Genomic DNA, 15,857 nt, shown 5'->3' on the forward strand with positions numbered 1-15,857 from the left:
GTCGCAGAGACAGCACAGTGGGACAGGGCTAGCTCCACTGGCAACTTGAAGCCAGCGTTTGGCTAAGGCAGGTAAAAGCTCAGGCCAAGGCTGTGTCTGACCTGCGGCAGGGCAAACACTAGGTCCTCAGTTAGTCTCTGCCAACCCAGACGTTGTGCTCAGTGACCCTCTAGCTCAGGCTGCGAGGAGGGATACCAGGGGTTGTTTTACTCTTATCACTGGTGTTCATTCCCCCAGGTGCAGTATGCAGGGAGGCCCAGCCCAGGTACAGTACCACCCCAGGCAGAGCCAGTGCAGCTGGGCAGACACAGCTGTTGTAAGAGCTGACGCACAGGAACAGAGCTGGCATAGGCGGCTGAGCTGAACTTATGCCTGAAGATCCAGGAGCAGAACTATTGCAATAAAAAACCCCCAACCCTAAGCTAGCACAGCCATCAGCTCTCAGATAATGAGAATAGCAGCCGAGAGCCCATGTAAGAGTAGCATGCAGGTAGTCAGTCACAGCTTTTAGGCAGTAGCCTGCAAGGCTTTAAGGACCAGCTCTGTTTAAAAGAGCAAAACACCTAGTGGCACAACTGTGATCAAAATCTTAACTACAGGAGGTGGTTTTTAATGGTCCAGCTTTTCTAGCTTAGCACTAAACAGTCTAACCCCCACTGCAAGCTCCAGTTTGATCAAATGCAGAGTTTAGAGCTGCTCTTCTTGGAGACAGATCCCAGGTGGAAACAGACATGAAAGCACTTAATTCAGTCTCCGAGGCTGCGGCTGCAGTTAGCCCAGATGCATTTCAAAATGCCTCAAGTTTTGAGCCAAAATGAGTGACACTTGAACTTTAGTACATGAGCAGCCATGAACAATAGCTTCCAAACCTCCCTTGCTGGCACCTACAACGGAGATCTACATCATCAGTCCAAAACTCTGCAGCACAGAGACCAAGGGAGAGCAAAAGAAAAACAAATCCACCCCCAGATTGATCAGAATGAGCTAGGGCTCATGCCGAGATTGCACGCTATGTTTCTGGAGTAGATGCATTCGAGGCCTGTCTCCTTGTTTGAATAAAGCCACTAGAGTCTCTCCAGATCTGATGCACAACCCGGGCCCCGCTGCAGAACTGAGGTCTGGATTCTTGTGGTGGAATCTACAGGGCTTTGATTATTCCGGACTTTCGGTGTGGGAAGTGCACGCACACAACCTGAGGGCTGGCGAACATCCCTGAGGCTAAGCAGGAAAGGGAAGAGAGAATCCTGGGCCCTGCCACAAGCTCCAACATCTGGTAGAGAAAGAATTCTTCATGGGATCTCGGCAGGCAGAGACAGGGCTGCCCCTTCCAAGGTGCCCTTGAAGGTCATGGGCCATTTGAGTGAGTGGCTCTGGCCTGTTCTTGAGAAGGGAGGGAGACAGACTGGGGCTGCCATGGCTTAGTCTGCATGTCCATTTCCCCCCCCAACCCATCCCCTCCCCTGCAAAAGCCAGGTCTCAGCTGCTCACACCTTTGGGACAGGTTCTGCCGCTAGCCTTTTGGGGGCAGGAGTAAGTTTGTCCCGAAGATCCTCCCCCCTGCCACGCAGCTCTGACTGCTGAGTGAGGGGGGCTGGGCTTTTCTTCATTTCATAGGTGGCCCCTCCCTTTCCTCTGGTGCCCAGCCTGCAACTGGCCCCAGAGAGGACGTCCTCGCCTCTGCTTTCACTCCTGACAAAGCATCCAAGCCGTAGCCAGGCCAATGCAGACAGCAGGGTTTTACGCAGGGGGGTTGCTTTTAATGGGAAGTTTTAACTCGAGAGTCTCACCAAGCTCTAGCAGAGCCACGACCGCATGCAAGAGGGGAGCAGGGCTAGGAGCCATCAGCTGGCTGCGCGCGGCCAGCCGCCGACCTCTGCAGCGGGACGACGCAGATGCTGTTCTTGGCTTCTCTGATTCGCCACCAGCGGCCCAACCTGAACACGAGAGAGAGACGCTGAGCTTTCGGTTCCCCCATGCCCCAGCAAGAAAGCTGGAGGGAGGCTGAATGAGCCGCCTGATGCCAAGTCGAGCTCCCTCCTCCGAGGGTGCTGGTGCAGGCACTCGGTGCTCCATGCCGCTCTAGCGCCTCCTAGGGGCTCTTGGAGTGTTCTGCAGAGATCCAGTCTCCCAGCACCAGGGATGCACCCTCTCTGGCCTACAGGAGGGGAAGTTTTGTCTCCATTTCCCACAGGAGAAAGCGAGTCACGGGTAAGGCTGTCCTGGAGCAATGGCAGCAGGAGTTTCATACCAGTGCCAGCCAGGCTTTTAGGAAGGTTAGTGCCATTTTCTGCCCTCCCCTCCTAGACAGCCCACTCCTCACATGCTTCACCCCAAAAGCTGCCCCTCCCTAGCATTTAATAGACCCTTCATCCCAGCTGAAGACAGAGTCTAATGCCAAATGTTGGCTTTTTCCCAAGCCCCCAGCACAGGCTCCATCCCATCACCAGCTTTTCCAGACTGATGACCCTAACGGCTGGGAGAGGTCTGGCTGGGGCTGGGGCTTGGGCCAGAGCCCCTGGACACCACACATAGCCTTTAGCTAGCAGCGAGGCCGGTACCTGTGTTCCTGTCCGATCCCAACAACCAGGAAATCCCCGGCATTCGAGAACTTCAAGCTGTTGACAAAGCCGATCTGAGAGAGAGAGGAAAAGGCATAAGGGCAGTACTGCAGGCTGGAGAGCTATTAGCCTGCGGGGACACTCGAGTGCAGGGCTCCCATTAGGGCAATGCAACTTTGATCAGGCCAAGAAGGGATTTAATCTCTCAGCAATTCACTGGCTTCACACACCAGATGGGAGGGAGCCCCTCTGGGTTTATTCCGGACTCCAGCCAAACCTGCACCCCCTCACCCCAGCCTGTACAGCGGGCTTGTTTGGGGAAGGGGAACCCAGCTGGAAGAGAAGAGGGAAATTCCCATCTCTGCTCAGCCCCAAGCGTTTGCTCCTGTGTGCCTTGCCTGCCGAGAGGGAGCCTTCCCGCCCGCGCCCCTTCCTTACCAGGGGGATATCGAAGAGCGGCTCCAGCCTTCGGAATCCCTCGCCGCACTTCCACAGCCGCACACTGGCGCTGTGCGAGCCTGCGGTCACAGAGCAGAATGTGAGGGCCTCGGGCAGTCAGGCCCCACACCTCCCCCGGGCCACGCTCGGCGCCGTTGCAAGCTAGCATGGTCTCCCTCAGACCACGGCCCTGCTGGCATCCACAACTGGCGCCCCACACAGCCCCGCTCCCCCTCCCTCCACCCCACCAACCCAACGCGAAGCACAGGAAGTTGAAGCTGCTGGCTGGGCAACTGGAGCAGCAAGCTGGCCTATTCCAGGGGAACCACCATCCTGCCTGGGGTTAGGCGGCGGTGGATCCTCACTCTGGAGGAGTGAGTCAGGACCAGAGAGGAGAGTGACGCAGCAATCTCCTGCCAGTGACACACGGGACAGCCTGGCCACAAAGCTGTGGCTCTCTGGAGAGGCCCAGCCAATGTCCCCACAACCCCAGGCACAGTTACCTCTTGCTCCGAGCTTGCCAGTCACTTACTGTACATGACATGGATCCAAGTTCAAACCAAGCCCCACCTCCCCCTCCCAGCCTGCCCCAAACCGCTCCCTTCCCATCGAAGCAGGACTTCCCCACTCCTCAGCTAGTTTCTAAGCCAGGATGGCAAACCTGAGAGTGCTGGGGTAGGAGTTGTAGGAGTGGCAGGGCCTGGGCTAGCTGAGGGCAACATAGGGCCAGTTGTGGGTGAATTCCCCGGGGTTCCAGGAAAGCAGAGCCAGGTTTCCAGAAGAAGAGGGAAGTTAGGAGCCTGAGGAATGACCCATTCATGGCGCTTTCTGTCTGGGCCCCTCAGAGCACTGCAAACAGTAACCCAGCCCCATCCACGAGACAGGCATTGTCCCAGCTGTACAGAGTGCTGGCCCAAGCTGCAGGGAGGATAAGAGCTGGGGAGGAAGCCGAGATCGCCCAGCTGTTGGGGCCCTGAAACGGACTGCATCCTTCCTCCCCGCCCCAGTCCCAAAGCAACAGCAAAAGCGAGGGTCTCACAGCGCGAGGCACCTGTGGCTACAACGTCACTGTTCAGCAGGGTGGCCACCGAGGAGATCCAGTATGGTTGCTCCAGGCCCTGGGTGCCGTGGTTACCATGCGCTTGCCTCACTGTCGTGAGCGGCTTCTTCTTCGAAAGACCCCAAAGGGCGACCGACCTATTGTGAGAGACGTGGAGCGGATGAGGCTACGCACGAGAGCCCAGGCCTGCAGCACCCCCAGCACGTCTCCTGTGGGTTACTCACCCATCATCCGCGCCGGACACCATGTGCTCCTCGTTGATCAGCTGGATGCAGTCGATGGAGCCCCTAAGATGGGTAGAGGGAAGGAGGAGAGCGAGTTGTGCCTGTGGGTCCCCTGGGAAGTTACCCTGCAGGGTGCCAGAGCCCCAGAGGCAAGGGTAGCCCCAGAACTTGAGCTGAGCGCAGACCGGACTTCCAACACCACCTCTCAAAGGAGACGGCTGGTGGTGCTCAGCATGCTTCAGAACAGGCCTCCCTGGCAGCCCCTCACTGCAACAGGCAGCCCTCTAGAAGGGGAGTATTCCCTAGGTCACCTCCCAGGAGGGCACATTTCCCCTTTTTACTGCTCCCCGACTGGGATCTGGCATGAACACTCTGGACGAGGCCTCCTGCCGGCTGAGCTGCTTGCCCTGTGGCTCAGCCTGGCTGGCCTAGTTCCACGCTGCACCACTGTGATATGGGAGCTTGGTTGGAGCTGCTTCCAGGAGCTGCTGCAGGGAGGAGCGGTCCCATGCACCGTACAGTGCTGTGGATGGCCGACAGCCAGCATTCCCCACCCAGCACGTCTGCATCACTCCTGCAGGCACTAGGCAAGGTAGCATGCGCCACCCCCAGCTCAATGGATGTGGCCAATAACCACGCAAGAGGCAGGTGCTAGGAGGCCTCTGACAAGACACTGGGCTGCAGAGCCGAGGTAGAGCAGACCAGGGCTCGCAGTGCAGTTGCTGGCAGCCACCGGATGGGTATTACGCTTTGGCAGAAGAGCTGCCATGGAAGGTGAAGCGGGTTAAGCAGAGCAGACGCCCTGCAGCCCTCACCACCCTCTGCAGGGGCTGCTGCCCACACCTACTGGTGCCCGTAGAACACAAGCTGAGACTCCTCAGGGATCTTCCAGACCCGGACAGTGCCGTCTCGCCCGCCTGACGTGACACAGCACTCCCGGCTCAGGCTGTCCAGCCCCGTGATCGCATCTTGGTGCCCAAACCTGGAGTCGGGATCAAACAGGGCAGAGGATGAGTCCCAATCTCAGTAACCCAGGGGGCCCAGCCTGGCACCTTCTACCTCCCTTCCCACCCAGGCTCTGCATTCTCAGCTGCGAGGGTCACCACCTCCCATCACTGCACAGCCGACGCCGATCACTGGTTCTCCTGGATGGGGGCTTGTGGCTACAGCCCACAAGGCCTCCACGCCCACAGAATACTTGGCCTCTCACCGGACACAGCTGGTAGAAGACATGGGGACATCTCTCTCAGGTAACCACACTCAGCAAGAATGACTCAGGCCCTCAGGAGATTTCTGAGCTGCGGCCACATCACAGCTACTGATGCAATAGGAGGTTCCAGATCAGGTGAGCCTGACCACGATTGCCACCAAACTGAACAGGCTGCTTGGTAGGGCAGGGTAGGCTTGAGCAGAGACCATAGGACAGCTTGGGGGCCAAATGCATTGCTGGGCCAAGCCTGCTGGAGCCCCCTGCCCAGGAATCCCCGTCTTCCATCTCCAGGGTCACCCCAAAAGCCACATAACCCTCCCAGCTCAGCTGCCCATGCACCCCCTCAGCCTTCCTCGCTCTCCTGCCCCACGGCAAGGAGAAGTGGGTCCTCACAGCGTTTCCACGTAGGCGTTCTCTGCCACGTTCCAGACTTTGACGGAGCGATCGTGTGAGGCACTGTACAGCTGGTGAGTGCCCTTCTGGAACGACAGGCCCTGCGTGGGGGGGAGAGACGGGTGCTAAATACGGAAGAGTGGCTTTAATGCAGATCCAGAACTGCATTTGCCAAGGTGGCTACCCTAGGGAAAGACTGTCCTGGAAGCAGCCAAATTTCCCACCCTTCCCGAGCTGAGCACCTCCGAGGAAAGGCACTCGGCAAAGGGGGGAGAAGATTCCCATGGAGAAAGGGCTTCCTGACTTTTAGGCAGAGCCTCCATATGTTTCCCAAGTCAGCATGGAAGGGTTGGGCGCTCAAAGCCGCCTAGTTGTGTCTGAGCTACTTCCCCCCCTGCCTCCCCAAATGCCACTCACCGTCACAGCGTCTCGATGGCCAGTGAATTTATACAGGTGCTTGCACGTGACAGCCTCCCAGATCATGATCAGTCTGTTCCTGTCTCCTGTGGCCTGGCAGGGAGACAGCGGACACACTCACCAGCAGCCCTTAACTAGCTTTCCTGGGTCTGTGTCATCACAGCGGGCTGTGTGCCTGTGCTATTATGTTCTGCTGCCATTTCAGAGGCCCAGAGAGAGACTCAGAGGCAAAGCTGGCCAGCAGGAGAGGTCTCAGCCAGATGGGAGGTGGGATTTCCCGCTAGCCACCCCTTGGTTTTGTTCCCAGCTCACGGTCTTCCCCTGGAGAGCATACAGAGCAAACCTCCTCTCGGGACGGTCCCATCAGCACCACAGCCAATGCTGGAGCCCAAGGCTGGTAGGATCCAGCCGGGCAGAGAGGCAGCGGTGATAAGGTGCATGCCGCTGGTGTCTGGCGAATGGGCCCGATCGTGGCACAGCAGCCACCAGCATTTCGCCACCGGGGTGGAGATGGACCCTGCTTCTATCAGGGCGAGCTCCCACAACAAGGTCTCACCATACAAGCCGCGTACCATGCACTCACAGCTGATGTGCTGTTTGCAGCTCCCGTATCCTCTCTGGAGGGAGGCACCCACCCAGCACCTGGGGGGGCCGGGACGGAGAACAGGCAGCGGGGCAGGGAATCAAAGGGGGTTCAGCATTTGCAATGAAGCAGAAAACGGACAGCGAGCAAGAATTCACTGACAAGAGGCTCCTCTCACCACATGGCTCGAGAACAAGGGTGAGCCAGCCAGCCAGCCGGGGAGAGGGTAGGGCCTGGCCACTCCTCCTTACCAGGTATTTGCCATCCGACGAGATGGCCATGGAAAGAATGTGCGCTGTGTGGCCGACGTGCTGGGCCTCTGTCCCCTTCTTCCCTCCAGGGATCACGTGCAACTTCTTCCCGCTCTCCACATCCCCTGCAGCAGACTGCATCAGTCACCTCCTGCCTGATTCTGCAGGGCTGCCTCGGCCAGCGTGTCCTCTTGGCAAGCCAAGGGCCACGAGACAGGGCCAGCGCCTCCCCAGAGGGTTAGGAAGTAGAGCGCACAAGGCACACCCGACAGTCCCAGCTCACCCATCTCATTCCATTAATGAGGACTCCTTGGTAATGGGGCAGGAGATTCCAACTATCCCCAGCTGTTCAGAGCAAGGCGCGGGAGGATCACAACTAACAGTGCAGGGGAGTCCCTGCACCAGCTCCAAAGCAAACTTCCAGAGGGCAGAGCTGACGCCGTACCGAACACGGCCTTCTGTCCCACTGTGAATGCTAACGACAGACTCATTTTTTCAGGAGGGTCAACTCAGTTTGGGCCTCTAAGGTCTAAGCACCCACTTCTCTCCCCCCCCCCTTCCCGCTCCAAAAGGCAGCAGGAGCTGGGTGTGCATTGCACTTCTGAAAAAAAGAGGGGTGTAGGTGTTTGGAGCTCAGCGCTCAAGAACTATGGGGGAACCCCCCCAAATTAGTGGGCACTTCTGAAGATTTAGATCCCTGCTTGCAGGCTCAGGGCTACTCCAGCACTAAACTCTAGCTTGTAACAAAGCAAGAGATCTCCCTTCAGAGGAGGAGGCTACAAGCAAAGCTAGAAATTGACACGCTCAGACAGCCTGCCCTGCATAGCTAGGATGTGCGAACATGGCATCTGCCGGGAGATGGAGCACAGCCAGGTTATGGGAGACAAGGTCTTTGGAAATTCTGGAACCTGCAAGCCATTGGACTAAGAGGGGAGGTGGCCTAGGGAAAACTCACATTTGATGATGGAGCAGTCTTTGGCAGCTGAGAAGATGCACTTGTCATCTGGAGAGATGACCAGGCAGGTGATGGGCAGCTGGTGACCTCGCAGCACTCGGATGGCTGCTGTATCTGGAGGCTGCAACTGTTCACACACACAGCACCTCATTAACAAAGTGCTCCGGCACCACAGAACATGTGTGGGTTGCGAGCTATTTTATCCCCGGGATAGGACACACGTGGACTTCAGTGAGAGTGCAGCACCAGGAAGATCTAGCTGTCAGCACCCAACTTTAGAAGGCCAAGATTTTCAAATATTTAAGGTACTATATACCCCCCACGCACCCATTACCAATAACGGAGCACTACCAACACCCCTGTGCTAGGACAATGCTATTATCCCCATTTTACAGATAGGAAACCAAGGCACAGACATGCCCCATGACTTGCCCAAGGTCACCCAAGAAGTCTGTGGCAGGGCATAGAATTGAACCCAGGTCTCCCACCATTCAGTCCGGTGCTCTACCCATTAGGCCACACTCCCACAGAGCAAACCTGGATCCACAAGAGTCCCAGGTTCGTCCAGGGCCGCCTTGCCATAACATGCAAATGCTGTTATTTTCAACTGAGCTAGGAGCAAGCTCGTCCGAAGCTCCGGCATTGTGAGAACAGTTGGTCTGATAGCCAGGAGATTGAGCCAGTCCAGAAAGGGATCACATGACAATGAGATACCCCCTGCTCTCCCCATGCCTCCAAGGGAGAATGAGCTGCCAGCGACCTCTTCCTGCCCCTACCCAACTCTGAAGCAGAGCAATTCACGCAAAGCTTTGCAAACTTACATCTTTGGCGATCAGTCGCTGCAGTTTTCCCTTCTGTTCAAGCTGTTGAAAGTACAAGGCAGTTAGACATGAGCAGCAAAGGCCTAGGCACTCAGTCCCTGCATAGTGGAGGCTATTCTGCCCTTATAAGAAGTGGAATGAGGACAATTTAGATACCGAAGTTGTTAAGTTGCACAGTCAACTGCTTGACCATGCTTTGGTTTGGCCTAAAATACATTCCAGAAAACCAAATAATCTGTGTCATTATTGTTGCTAAAAGCCAATAAAAAGCATAGGACAGGAAGAACAGTATCATATTGAACCTGGCTCTGGGAAGCTCTCATGAAGTGTTAAATTCACCTAAAGCCATCTTTTTATATCCTACCCATTTACAAGAAGTGCTGTGTACATCACCTGAAACTGGATTTAACCAATCAGCTTTCTATGTTATTTTTCTGGTACTATGCTGTACCTCCTTTACCTCTTTTGTTTTGAGAGCATGCACTCCAAGTACTAGGCCTGTGAACGCACCTCTGCTGTTTGCAAGAGGGTAGAACATGGTCTTGGCTTTTTCCTTTGGGACTTTCTAGTAGTAGCCTGAGAGTTTTACTCCCTACCTCTTGCTACAGTAAAACACTCCTGTGCCCTGATCCTGACCGTTTTCCTATCTTCCTAAGCAAAAGTTTACTTCTATGAAAGCAAAGTTTTATGGGATGCTTGACAAGGGTGGACAGAATTGCGGAGAGAGTAGAATACATTCAAATGAACAGTACTTCCCAATACTTATTAACACTAAGCTAATACATGTGTTGTTAGGCAACCTAGGTGAGGGGCACCTTAAGAATACTGATGGTTTAAACATGAATATGCAAAGAGGCCCATGGGTGTGTTTACCTCTTGGCTTAGCAGAGGCCAGGGTTCCCATGCATGGAGTTGCTGAGATTGTAGCCATGAGACAGGTCCTCAAAGGCAGGCCGAAAGTGGGGGGGAGGAGGGGAAAGAGAATCCCAAGGGCTCCAGGAGCATCAGGAGGGAAGAAGCAGGCGCGATTCAAAAGAGAAGACGTCAACAAGCAAGCAAGCAGCCCCTGAATCCACTGACTCCTCTCCCCCAAGCAGCCTACTCACCACATCTTCCTTCAGTCGGCCAGCAACCAAGTCCTTTTCCAAGGCCGCCTCTTCTGCCTTTTCCTCCTCTGCCCAAGAGACAAGCACAGACAGCACATTGGGAATGGAGCTCGCCATGCACAGCAAGAAGGCTCGTGACATACGACTGAAGCAATGAACATTCCTGCATTAGCAGAGCTTCCTCTCCGAGAGGAGCAGCAAGCAGCAGACGGCCCTCCAAGAACTACACATCCCAACGTTAGCACAGGCTTTTAACTATGCAAATAAGTGGGGAGCTGGTCCTTAGTGACTGCCTGGTCAGCCCTGCCGCTCCAGACTTAGATCCCAGATCATCAGGCCCAGTCTCATTTACAGTAGTTTCCTGGCCAACAGCAGACCACGCATCCCCCATATCAACATGTGGATACTTAAGCACTCTAGCCCTTGCATTACCACTTTAAGGCAGAGTTTATCCCTGTGCCCGTGCTATAAGCAGTTCCTGAGCATACTTCAGGGCTTCATCTGGCCGCATAAAGGTTTTATATCCTTTTCTGGGGATTATTTTTAAAACGGCTGGACAGGTGGTGCTGCAAGTGTGACTGACACACCTGAAGCTTCCTCACTGGGTCATTCCAGTCTACAGAGGTTCTTATGACAAGTGTGGCATTGTAGGAGCCAAGCTTATAGAGTCTATGCATCCTTTAGCACTGCACAGAAATTTTTGGGAAAACATGATGTGCTTGCTGTTAAGTGCAATGGAATCTTAAAGCTGCTAGCGTCTCGGGATATTCCTGCCATTGCAAAGGCCTATTTTGGGTCAGTTCCCTGCTGGGTTAGGTGGTGATTTTGTCAACAAAACGGGTGACGGAGCCAGGGCTTAGTGTGAATGCAGCTGAAAGCTAGGACTGCATCATGCCCATGGCTCCTGTATTGTCCCCACTTTAACAAGCATTGAAATGGATGTGCGGAGAAGGGACAGCCTTGCCCAACATCTCACAGTAAGTTGGCAGCAGATCCAAGGTCAGAATCCAGGCCTCTTGATTTAACTGCTACACTCCCTCTGAAGCATTCCCCAGAATAAGCTACAGTAGTAACACTGCCCTCTTGTTATAGTAGGCACAGTTAGACTTGTTTTCCTAGCATGTTAAGTACAAGCCATCTAGATTTACCCTTAACCTGGTTTAAAAAAAAAAAAAAAAAGTCTTTTACTGCCATTACATGCAAAGGATAAAGTTACAGGGGGCTGACAAATTCAGACTGGAGATATGCTGTACATTTTTCACAGTGAGGGTAATTAACCATTGAACAGTTTTACCAAGTGTGCCAGTGACGGAAAATCCACCACAAATCCTATATAAGGGGAATATAAAGCGTATTTGAAAAGATCCACCCTTGTTCAAACAGGAATTATTTCAGGGCAGTTCTCTGACCTGTGTTATACAGGAGCTCAGAGTACATGATCACAGTGGTCTCTTTCTGGCCTATGAATAGCAACACAGTCTCACTAGCAGATCTTACAAGTCTTTTAAACCTGGTACGTACCTAGTTTAGATCCTTTAATGTCTCCCTATTTGTGCTTCCCCAATGAGACGTTGAAGGATGAGGAGTACATGTGGCACCTTAGAGGCGAACACATTTATTAGAGCATAAGCTTTTGTGAGCTACAGCTCACTTCATCAGGCATCGGATGAAGCGAGCTGTAGCTCACAAAAGCTTATGCTCTAATAAATGTGTTCGCCTCTAAGGTGCCACAAGTCCTCCTTTTCTTTTTACGGATACAGACTAACACGGCTGCTACTCTGAAACCTGTAGAAAGATGACAAGATCTTGGATGCAGACTGATGATTTGGAGCTGCTTTGTAACTTAGAAGTTCTGTATGTTGGCCTGGTTATTGGGGTGCTTACTGTATGACCAGCCACTTAGATCAACAGGGCAGTCTGGAAAACCAGCTGCGGAAGAAGAGCTAAGCCAGCACTCCGCAAACACCAGAGAGTTGTTAAGGACAATGCCAGGCCTTTGTGCTTTGATGATTCTGGCTCTGTCTCCTGCTGAGCCTACAGGACTGTTGACCAGAAGGGTCAGAGCCCAGGAGCAGAGTAAAAAAGCTGCCAGAGGGTTAAAAAGGAACCCTCTCTCAAGGGAGGGGGGAAAAGAAGTGAGACAGACACCCGGTAGGTTGTCTGAAGAGGTCAGGCCTGCCTAGGCTAACAGCAGGGGATTGTAAGCCTTTAGGTAAGGCAGATGTGTCTAGACTGTTCTGTTATATAATCCTCTCTCTCCAATATTTTGTTCCTACTGCAGCATAGAAATTGTGGTTTTAAGAGCCTGTTTTGGCACTATACACAACTGTGAGGGTCACTGTGGCAGGGAAAGGCCAGTTAACCCAGCTGAAGATGAAGCCCAGCTAATGGTGCTATAAAAGAAGGGAAGTCCCACGCAGAAGGGGGCTGGAGGGAGAAACTTTGCAGTTGCTCTGTGGGACTAGAGCCTGGGGAGACTAGGAGGTGGTCCAGGAATCCTCTCAAGGAGAGAAATCTGGCAGGAGACCCAGGAGAGGGGTTGCTGGAAGTTTCCACTCTCTGGGAAAGGAACCACAGAGGAGCCTGCAGAAAGGAACTTGTGTCCTGGAAATGTTCCTGGAGGGCAAGGGCAGGGGGGAGAAGGGAACCCTTAAAGCAGGCCAGGGAGAATAGAGACTCTAGGAAAGAAGCCCTGAGGGTCAGTGGCCTGGGAGGAGCCAGACCATCAGGGAGAAAGCCTGGGGAGGCAGCCTTCTATAAGAGAGGAAAGGCCCTGTAGAGCCTGGGATGGGGGAAAAGCCTGCAGAGGATCAACCCTGGGAAGTGTGGAAGAGTTCTGGTACCTGTGACACTGTTACCCCAAAATGCATGGGACTAAAGCATGACCTGACCAGAGGGCCATGTCATGAGAAGAGACCACTGCAGGGCTGGACCAGCTGTAAGCAGGGGGCGCAAGATGAGGAGAAAGCTGCTATGCCACACCAATCTGCAAGGGGGAACTCCAGCGGTAAGTCACCTATCTTACATTACCGCTGATCAGAATCCTAAAGGGAAGAACCACAGGTGCCAAACTCAATCACACCTGCAGGATAACCGGGCTTGATTCACAGGATATGGTAACCCAGTCTAAGTGTGGGAGAATTGCAGAATCCTGTCCCAGGTTAGGCAAGGCCTGACACCTCAGGTGATGCGCTCAGAGACCAGCAGCTTATTCTGCAACTATGGCAGACTTTATCCAAGAAAGATAGTATTTTACATAGCAGATGACTTACAATGAGCTTCAGGACACAACAATGCAGATGATGAAGAAAGCATTTCAGAGCTTTTCTTTCAAGTTACTTGGAACACAACCAACACATCAACTGTTACATGTCAAGACAAACTGCAGATTTGATTTGATTTGCTGAATTGCCACATTTAGGAAAGTAAGCAAGCAGGCAAGAAGTATGAGACTCTGCATTTTTGTCACTTAATTTTATACTTCTCTATATACTAGTAAATACATTAAATTATTTAGATTGTCCCCAAGGAGGTTAGACTGCCTCTTCTTTGGGGTCTGTACTTAATAATAAATTTCATCAAGCAAAAGCAGTCCAGTCATTACAGCACTGAAGCCTGAGTAGCAGGGAAGAGGCTCAACTCCTGTGCGCAAATCAGTAAGGAAGAGCAGCGGGGCTGAGGTACAGCTCCTAGAGCCCTCGCTCCGCAATAGCATCCCCTGCACTACCCAGCCACATGCACCCAGTCTGTTGAATACTCACCCTGCTGTCGAAGCTGCTCCAGGTAAAGTTTGGCTAATCTCAGCTTCTTTTCCTGTGCGGTCTCTTCAATCTCCTCTTCTGCCTCATTGTCCTTCTTCCGCTTCCCACCAAATGTAGGGCTACAGGGGAAGAGAGGGGGTGTGTGTGTGTGTTCCTCCAGCCATAACACCCTTCACTTTATAGCCCATTTGTAATCTAATATCCAGTCAAGAAAATCTGCTTTTGGACTGAAGTCTGTGTACAGAGAGACAGTCATGCACAGCCATTTAAGTACATAAACAGGCTCCACTCAACTTTTTTATTTAGAAGTGTATAAAGGGGCAAGTTCTTTGTAATTAACTAAGAAATAACATTAAGTGGAGAGGGTCCCCACCACCTAGTATAGGCCCCACATTTCTGAAACAGTGGCCACCACCACTTTAAGTGAGAGGGACTGTGAAAGTCTGGCTTGGAACAAAGTGCATCATGCAACTGTAACTAACTATAGTTCTGCAAGATGCCATCCAAATGAACAGGATGGAACAGCCTGCATAGAAGCATGGAGAGATTCTAGTCTATGTAGATACTTACACCATGCTCATCACTGTAGCATCTGAGCGCTTTCCAGCTGAGCAAAGTGAGTAACATCTTCATATGCTTGTTCTCTCCTCCCTTCCTAAAGGGAGAAGTGTGTGCAGTGGAGTGGTCTGGGAATTTTTTTTTTTTTTTTTAAATACACACTGCAGTGATGGTCCTTAATTCCTGGGAGAGTTCATTCCAGAGTCTGGGACTAGCCCCTGAAACCACTGTCTCCTGATTGTGGGAAGTTGCAAAGCAATCTCAGGAAAAGCATACAAAAGAAGAGCTGTGAGTGTCCCACCTTGTTTCTCCCCCACTGAACCCCAGGAGGAAAGATTTCGCTAGCTCCCTCTGTATTTCTATGGCCCTCACCTCTACAGTGTCTGGACATCTTGGAGTGGGAGGAGGGGTGGGCACAGGTAGGGATGTCTCCTGGGTTCTGCTCTGCAGGGTGGCTATCTGAGGGACCCTTTGGGGCAACACCCACAGGGGAGCTAGTGTATTACCTCTCCGTATCGGAGTCGCTGGAGATCTCCTCATTCAGCTTCAAGCCAGCTTTCTGCCAGGATTTCTCCTCTGCATCACGGACCTCAAGAACAAAACCCTCTTTCAGCACATCCTGGCTATAGCAACAAGGTTGAGGGGGAGGGGGACACCAGCCCACTGCATCTCTCCTCTCATAACTTGGAGGGAGGGGGGCAATGGGCAGGGAAAGCCCACTCCTTGCAACCACCCTAGGATCCCCACAATGTCCCATCACCTCCAGCCCATAATAAGCAGAGGAAAAGCGATAGACAACTACCTTAGCTAGCCTAGGGAATCTTTGCTTCCTCTCCCATTTCCCCCAGCATCTTTGCCCCCCCACCTCCATTCCCCTAGCATCCTTCGCCCCCTAGCCTTCCACCCCATTTCCCCTACCCAACCCCTCCAGCCCTCGATCCCCCCCACCCAGCCCCCTGGTCCTCCACTTTCCCCAGCCAGCCCCATTCCCCCTACACAGCTCCCTAGTCCCCCGCTTCCCCCAGCCAGCCTCCTCCCCCACTCTCCCTACCCAGCTCCTCTGTTCCCCACTTTCCCTAGCTTGCCCCATTCCCCCTACCTAGCCCCTCTGTTCCCCACTTTCCCCAGCCTGCCCATTCCCCCTACCCAGCCCCTCCATTCCCCTAGTCCCCGATTTCCCCCAGGTAGCCCCCTCCCCCATTCCCACCAGCCTGCCCCCCATCCCCCATCAGCTCCTTAGTCCGACCCCCGGGACCTCGCCCCCACCTTGCGCCGCCTGTGCCCGGCTCCCCCCGCCGCGGCCGCTCGCTGCTGCTGCTGCTGCTGCTGCTTCTTCTTCGCTCCCGACGCCGCCATGCTTCTGCCTTTGGCGCAACCCCTGCTCAGCGCTCGCTGCACATGGCGCTCTGGTTCCACCCCTGCATCCCTCCCATTGGGCAGAGCCACTCCGGCCTCGCCCTCAGCTCCTCTCCATTGGTTGGAATTACTCCCAGGTCCGTCCCTCCGCACTTACGTTCCTTCT

The 15,857-nt window shown here is 53.7% G+C and overlaps 2 protein-coding genes across 4 annotated transcripts in view; one reads left to right on the forward strand and one right to left on the reverse strand.

Annotated features, from left to right (window-relative positions):
* Positions 1-15,857, forward strand: part of ACY1 (aminoacylase 1) — a 451,002-nt gene that overhangs the window by 284,764 nt on the left and 150,381 nt on the right. The gene's annotated exons all lie outside the window — the stretch shown is intronic.
* On the reverse strand, positions 1,736-15,767 carry RRP9 (ribosomal RNA processing 9, U3 small nucleolar RNA binding protein). Of its 2 annotated transcripts, none has more exons than XM_073352511.2 (15): positions 15,602-15,767; positions 14,842-14,924; positions 13,778-13,896; positions 10,017-10,084; positions 8,911-8,952; positions 8,090-8,216; positions 7,135-7,259; positions 6,301-6,393; positions 5,884-5,984; positions 5,128-5,262; positions 4,281-4,343; positions 4,048-4,193; positions 2,997-3,076; positions 2,559-2,632; positions 1,736-1,934 (listed from the first exon to the last, which is right to left on the reverse strand). In XM_073352511.2, the coding sequence occupies exons 1-15, from the start codon at positions 15,689-15,691 to the stop codon at positions 1,832-1,834; spliced, it is 1,449 nt and encodes a 482-aa protein (XP_073208612.2). In that variant the 5' UTR covers positions 15,692-15,767; the 3' UTR covers positions 1,736-1,831. The 2 variants fall into 2 exon arrangements, with proteins under 2 accessions (XP_073208612.2, XP_073208611.2); XM_073352510.2 differs by having other exon boundaries at positions 4,036-4,193.

This window comes from Lepidochelys kempii, chromosome 7 (assembly GCF_965140285.1).
Source record: "Lepidochelys kempii isolate rLepKem1 chromosome 7, rLepKem1.hap1, whole genome shotgun sequence".
Lineage (NCBI taxonomy): Eukaryota > Metazoa > Chordata > Testudines > Cheloniidae > Lepidochelys > Lepidochelys kempii.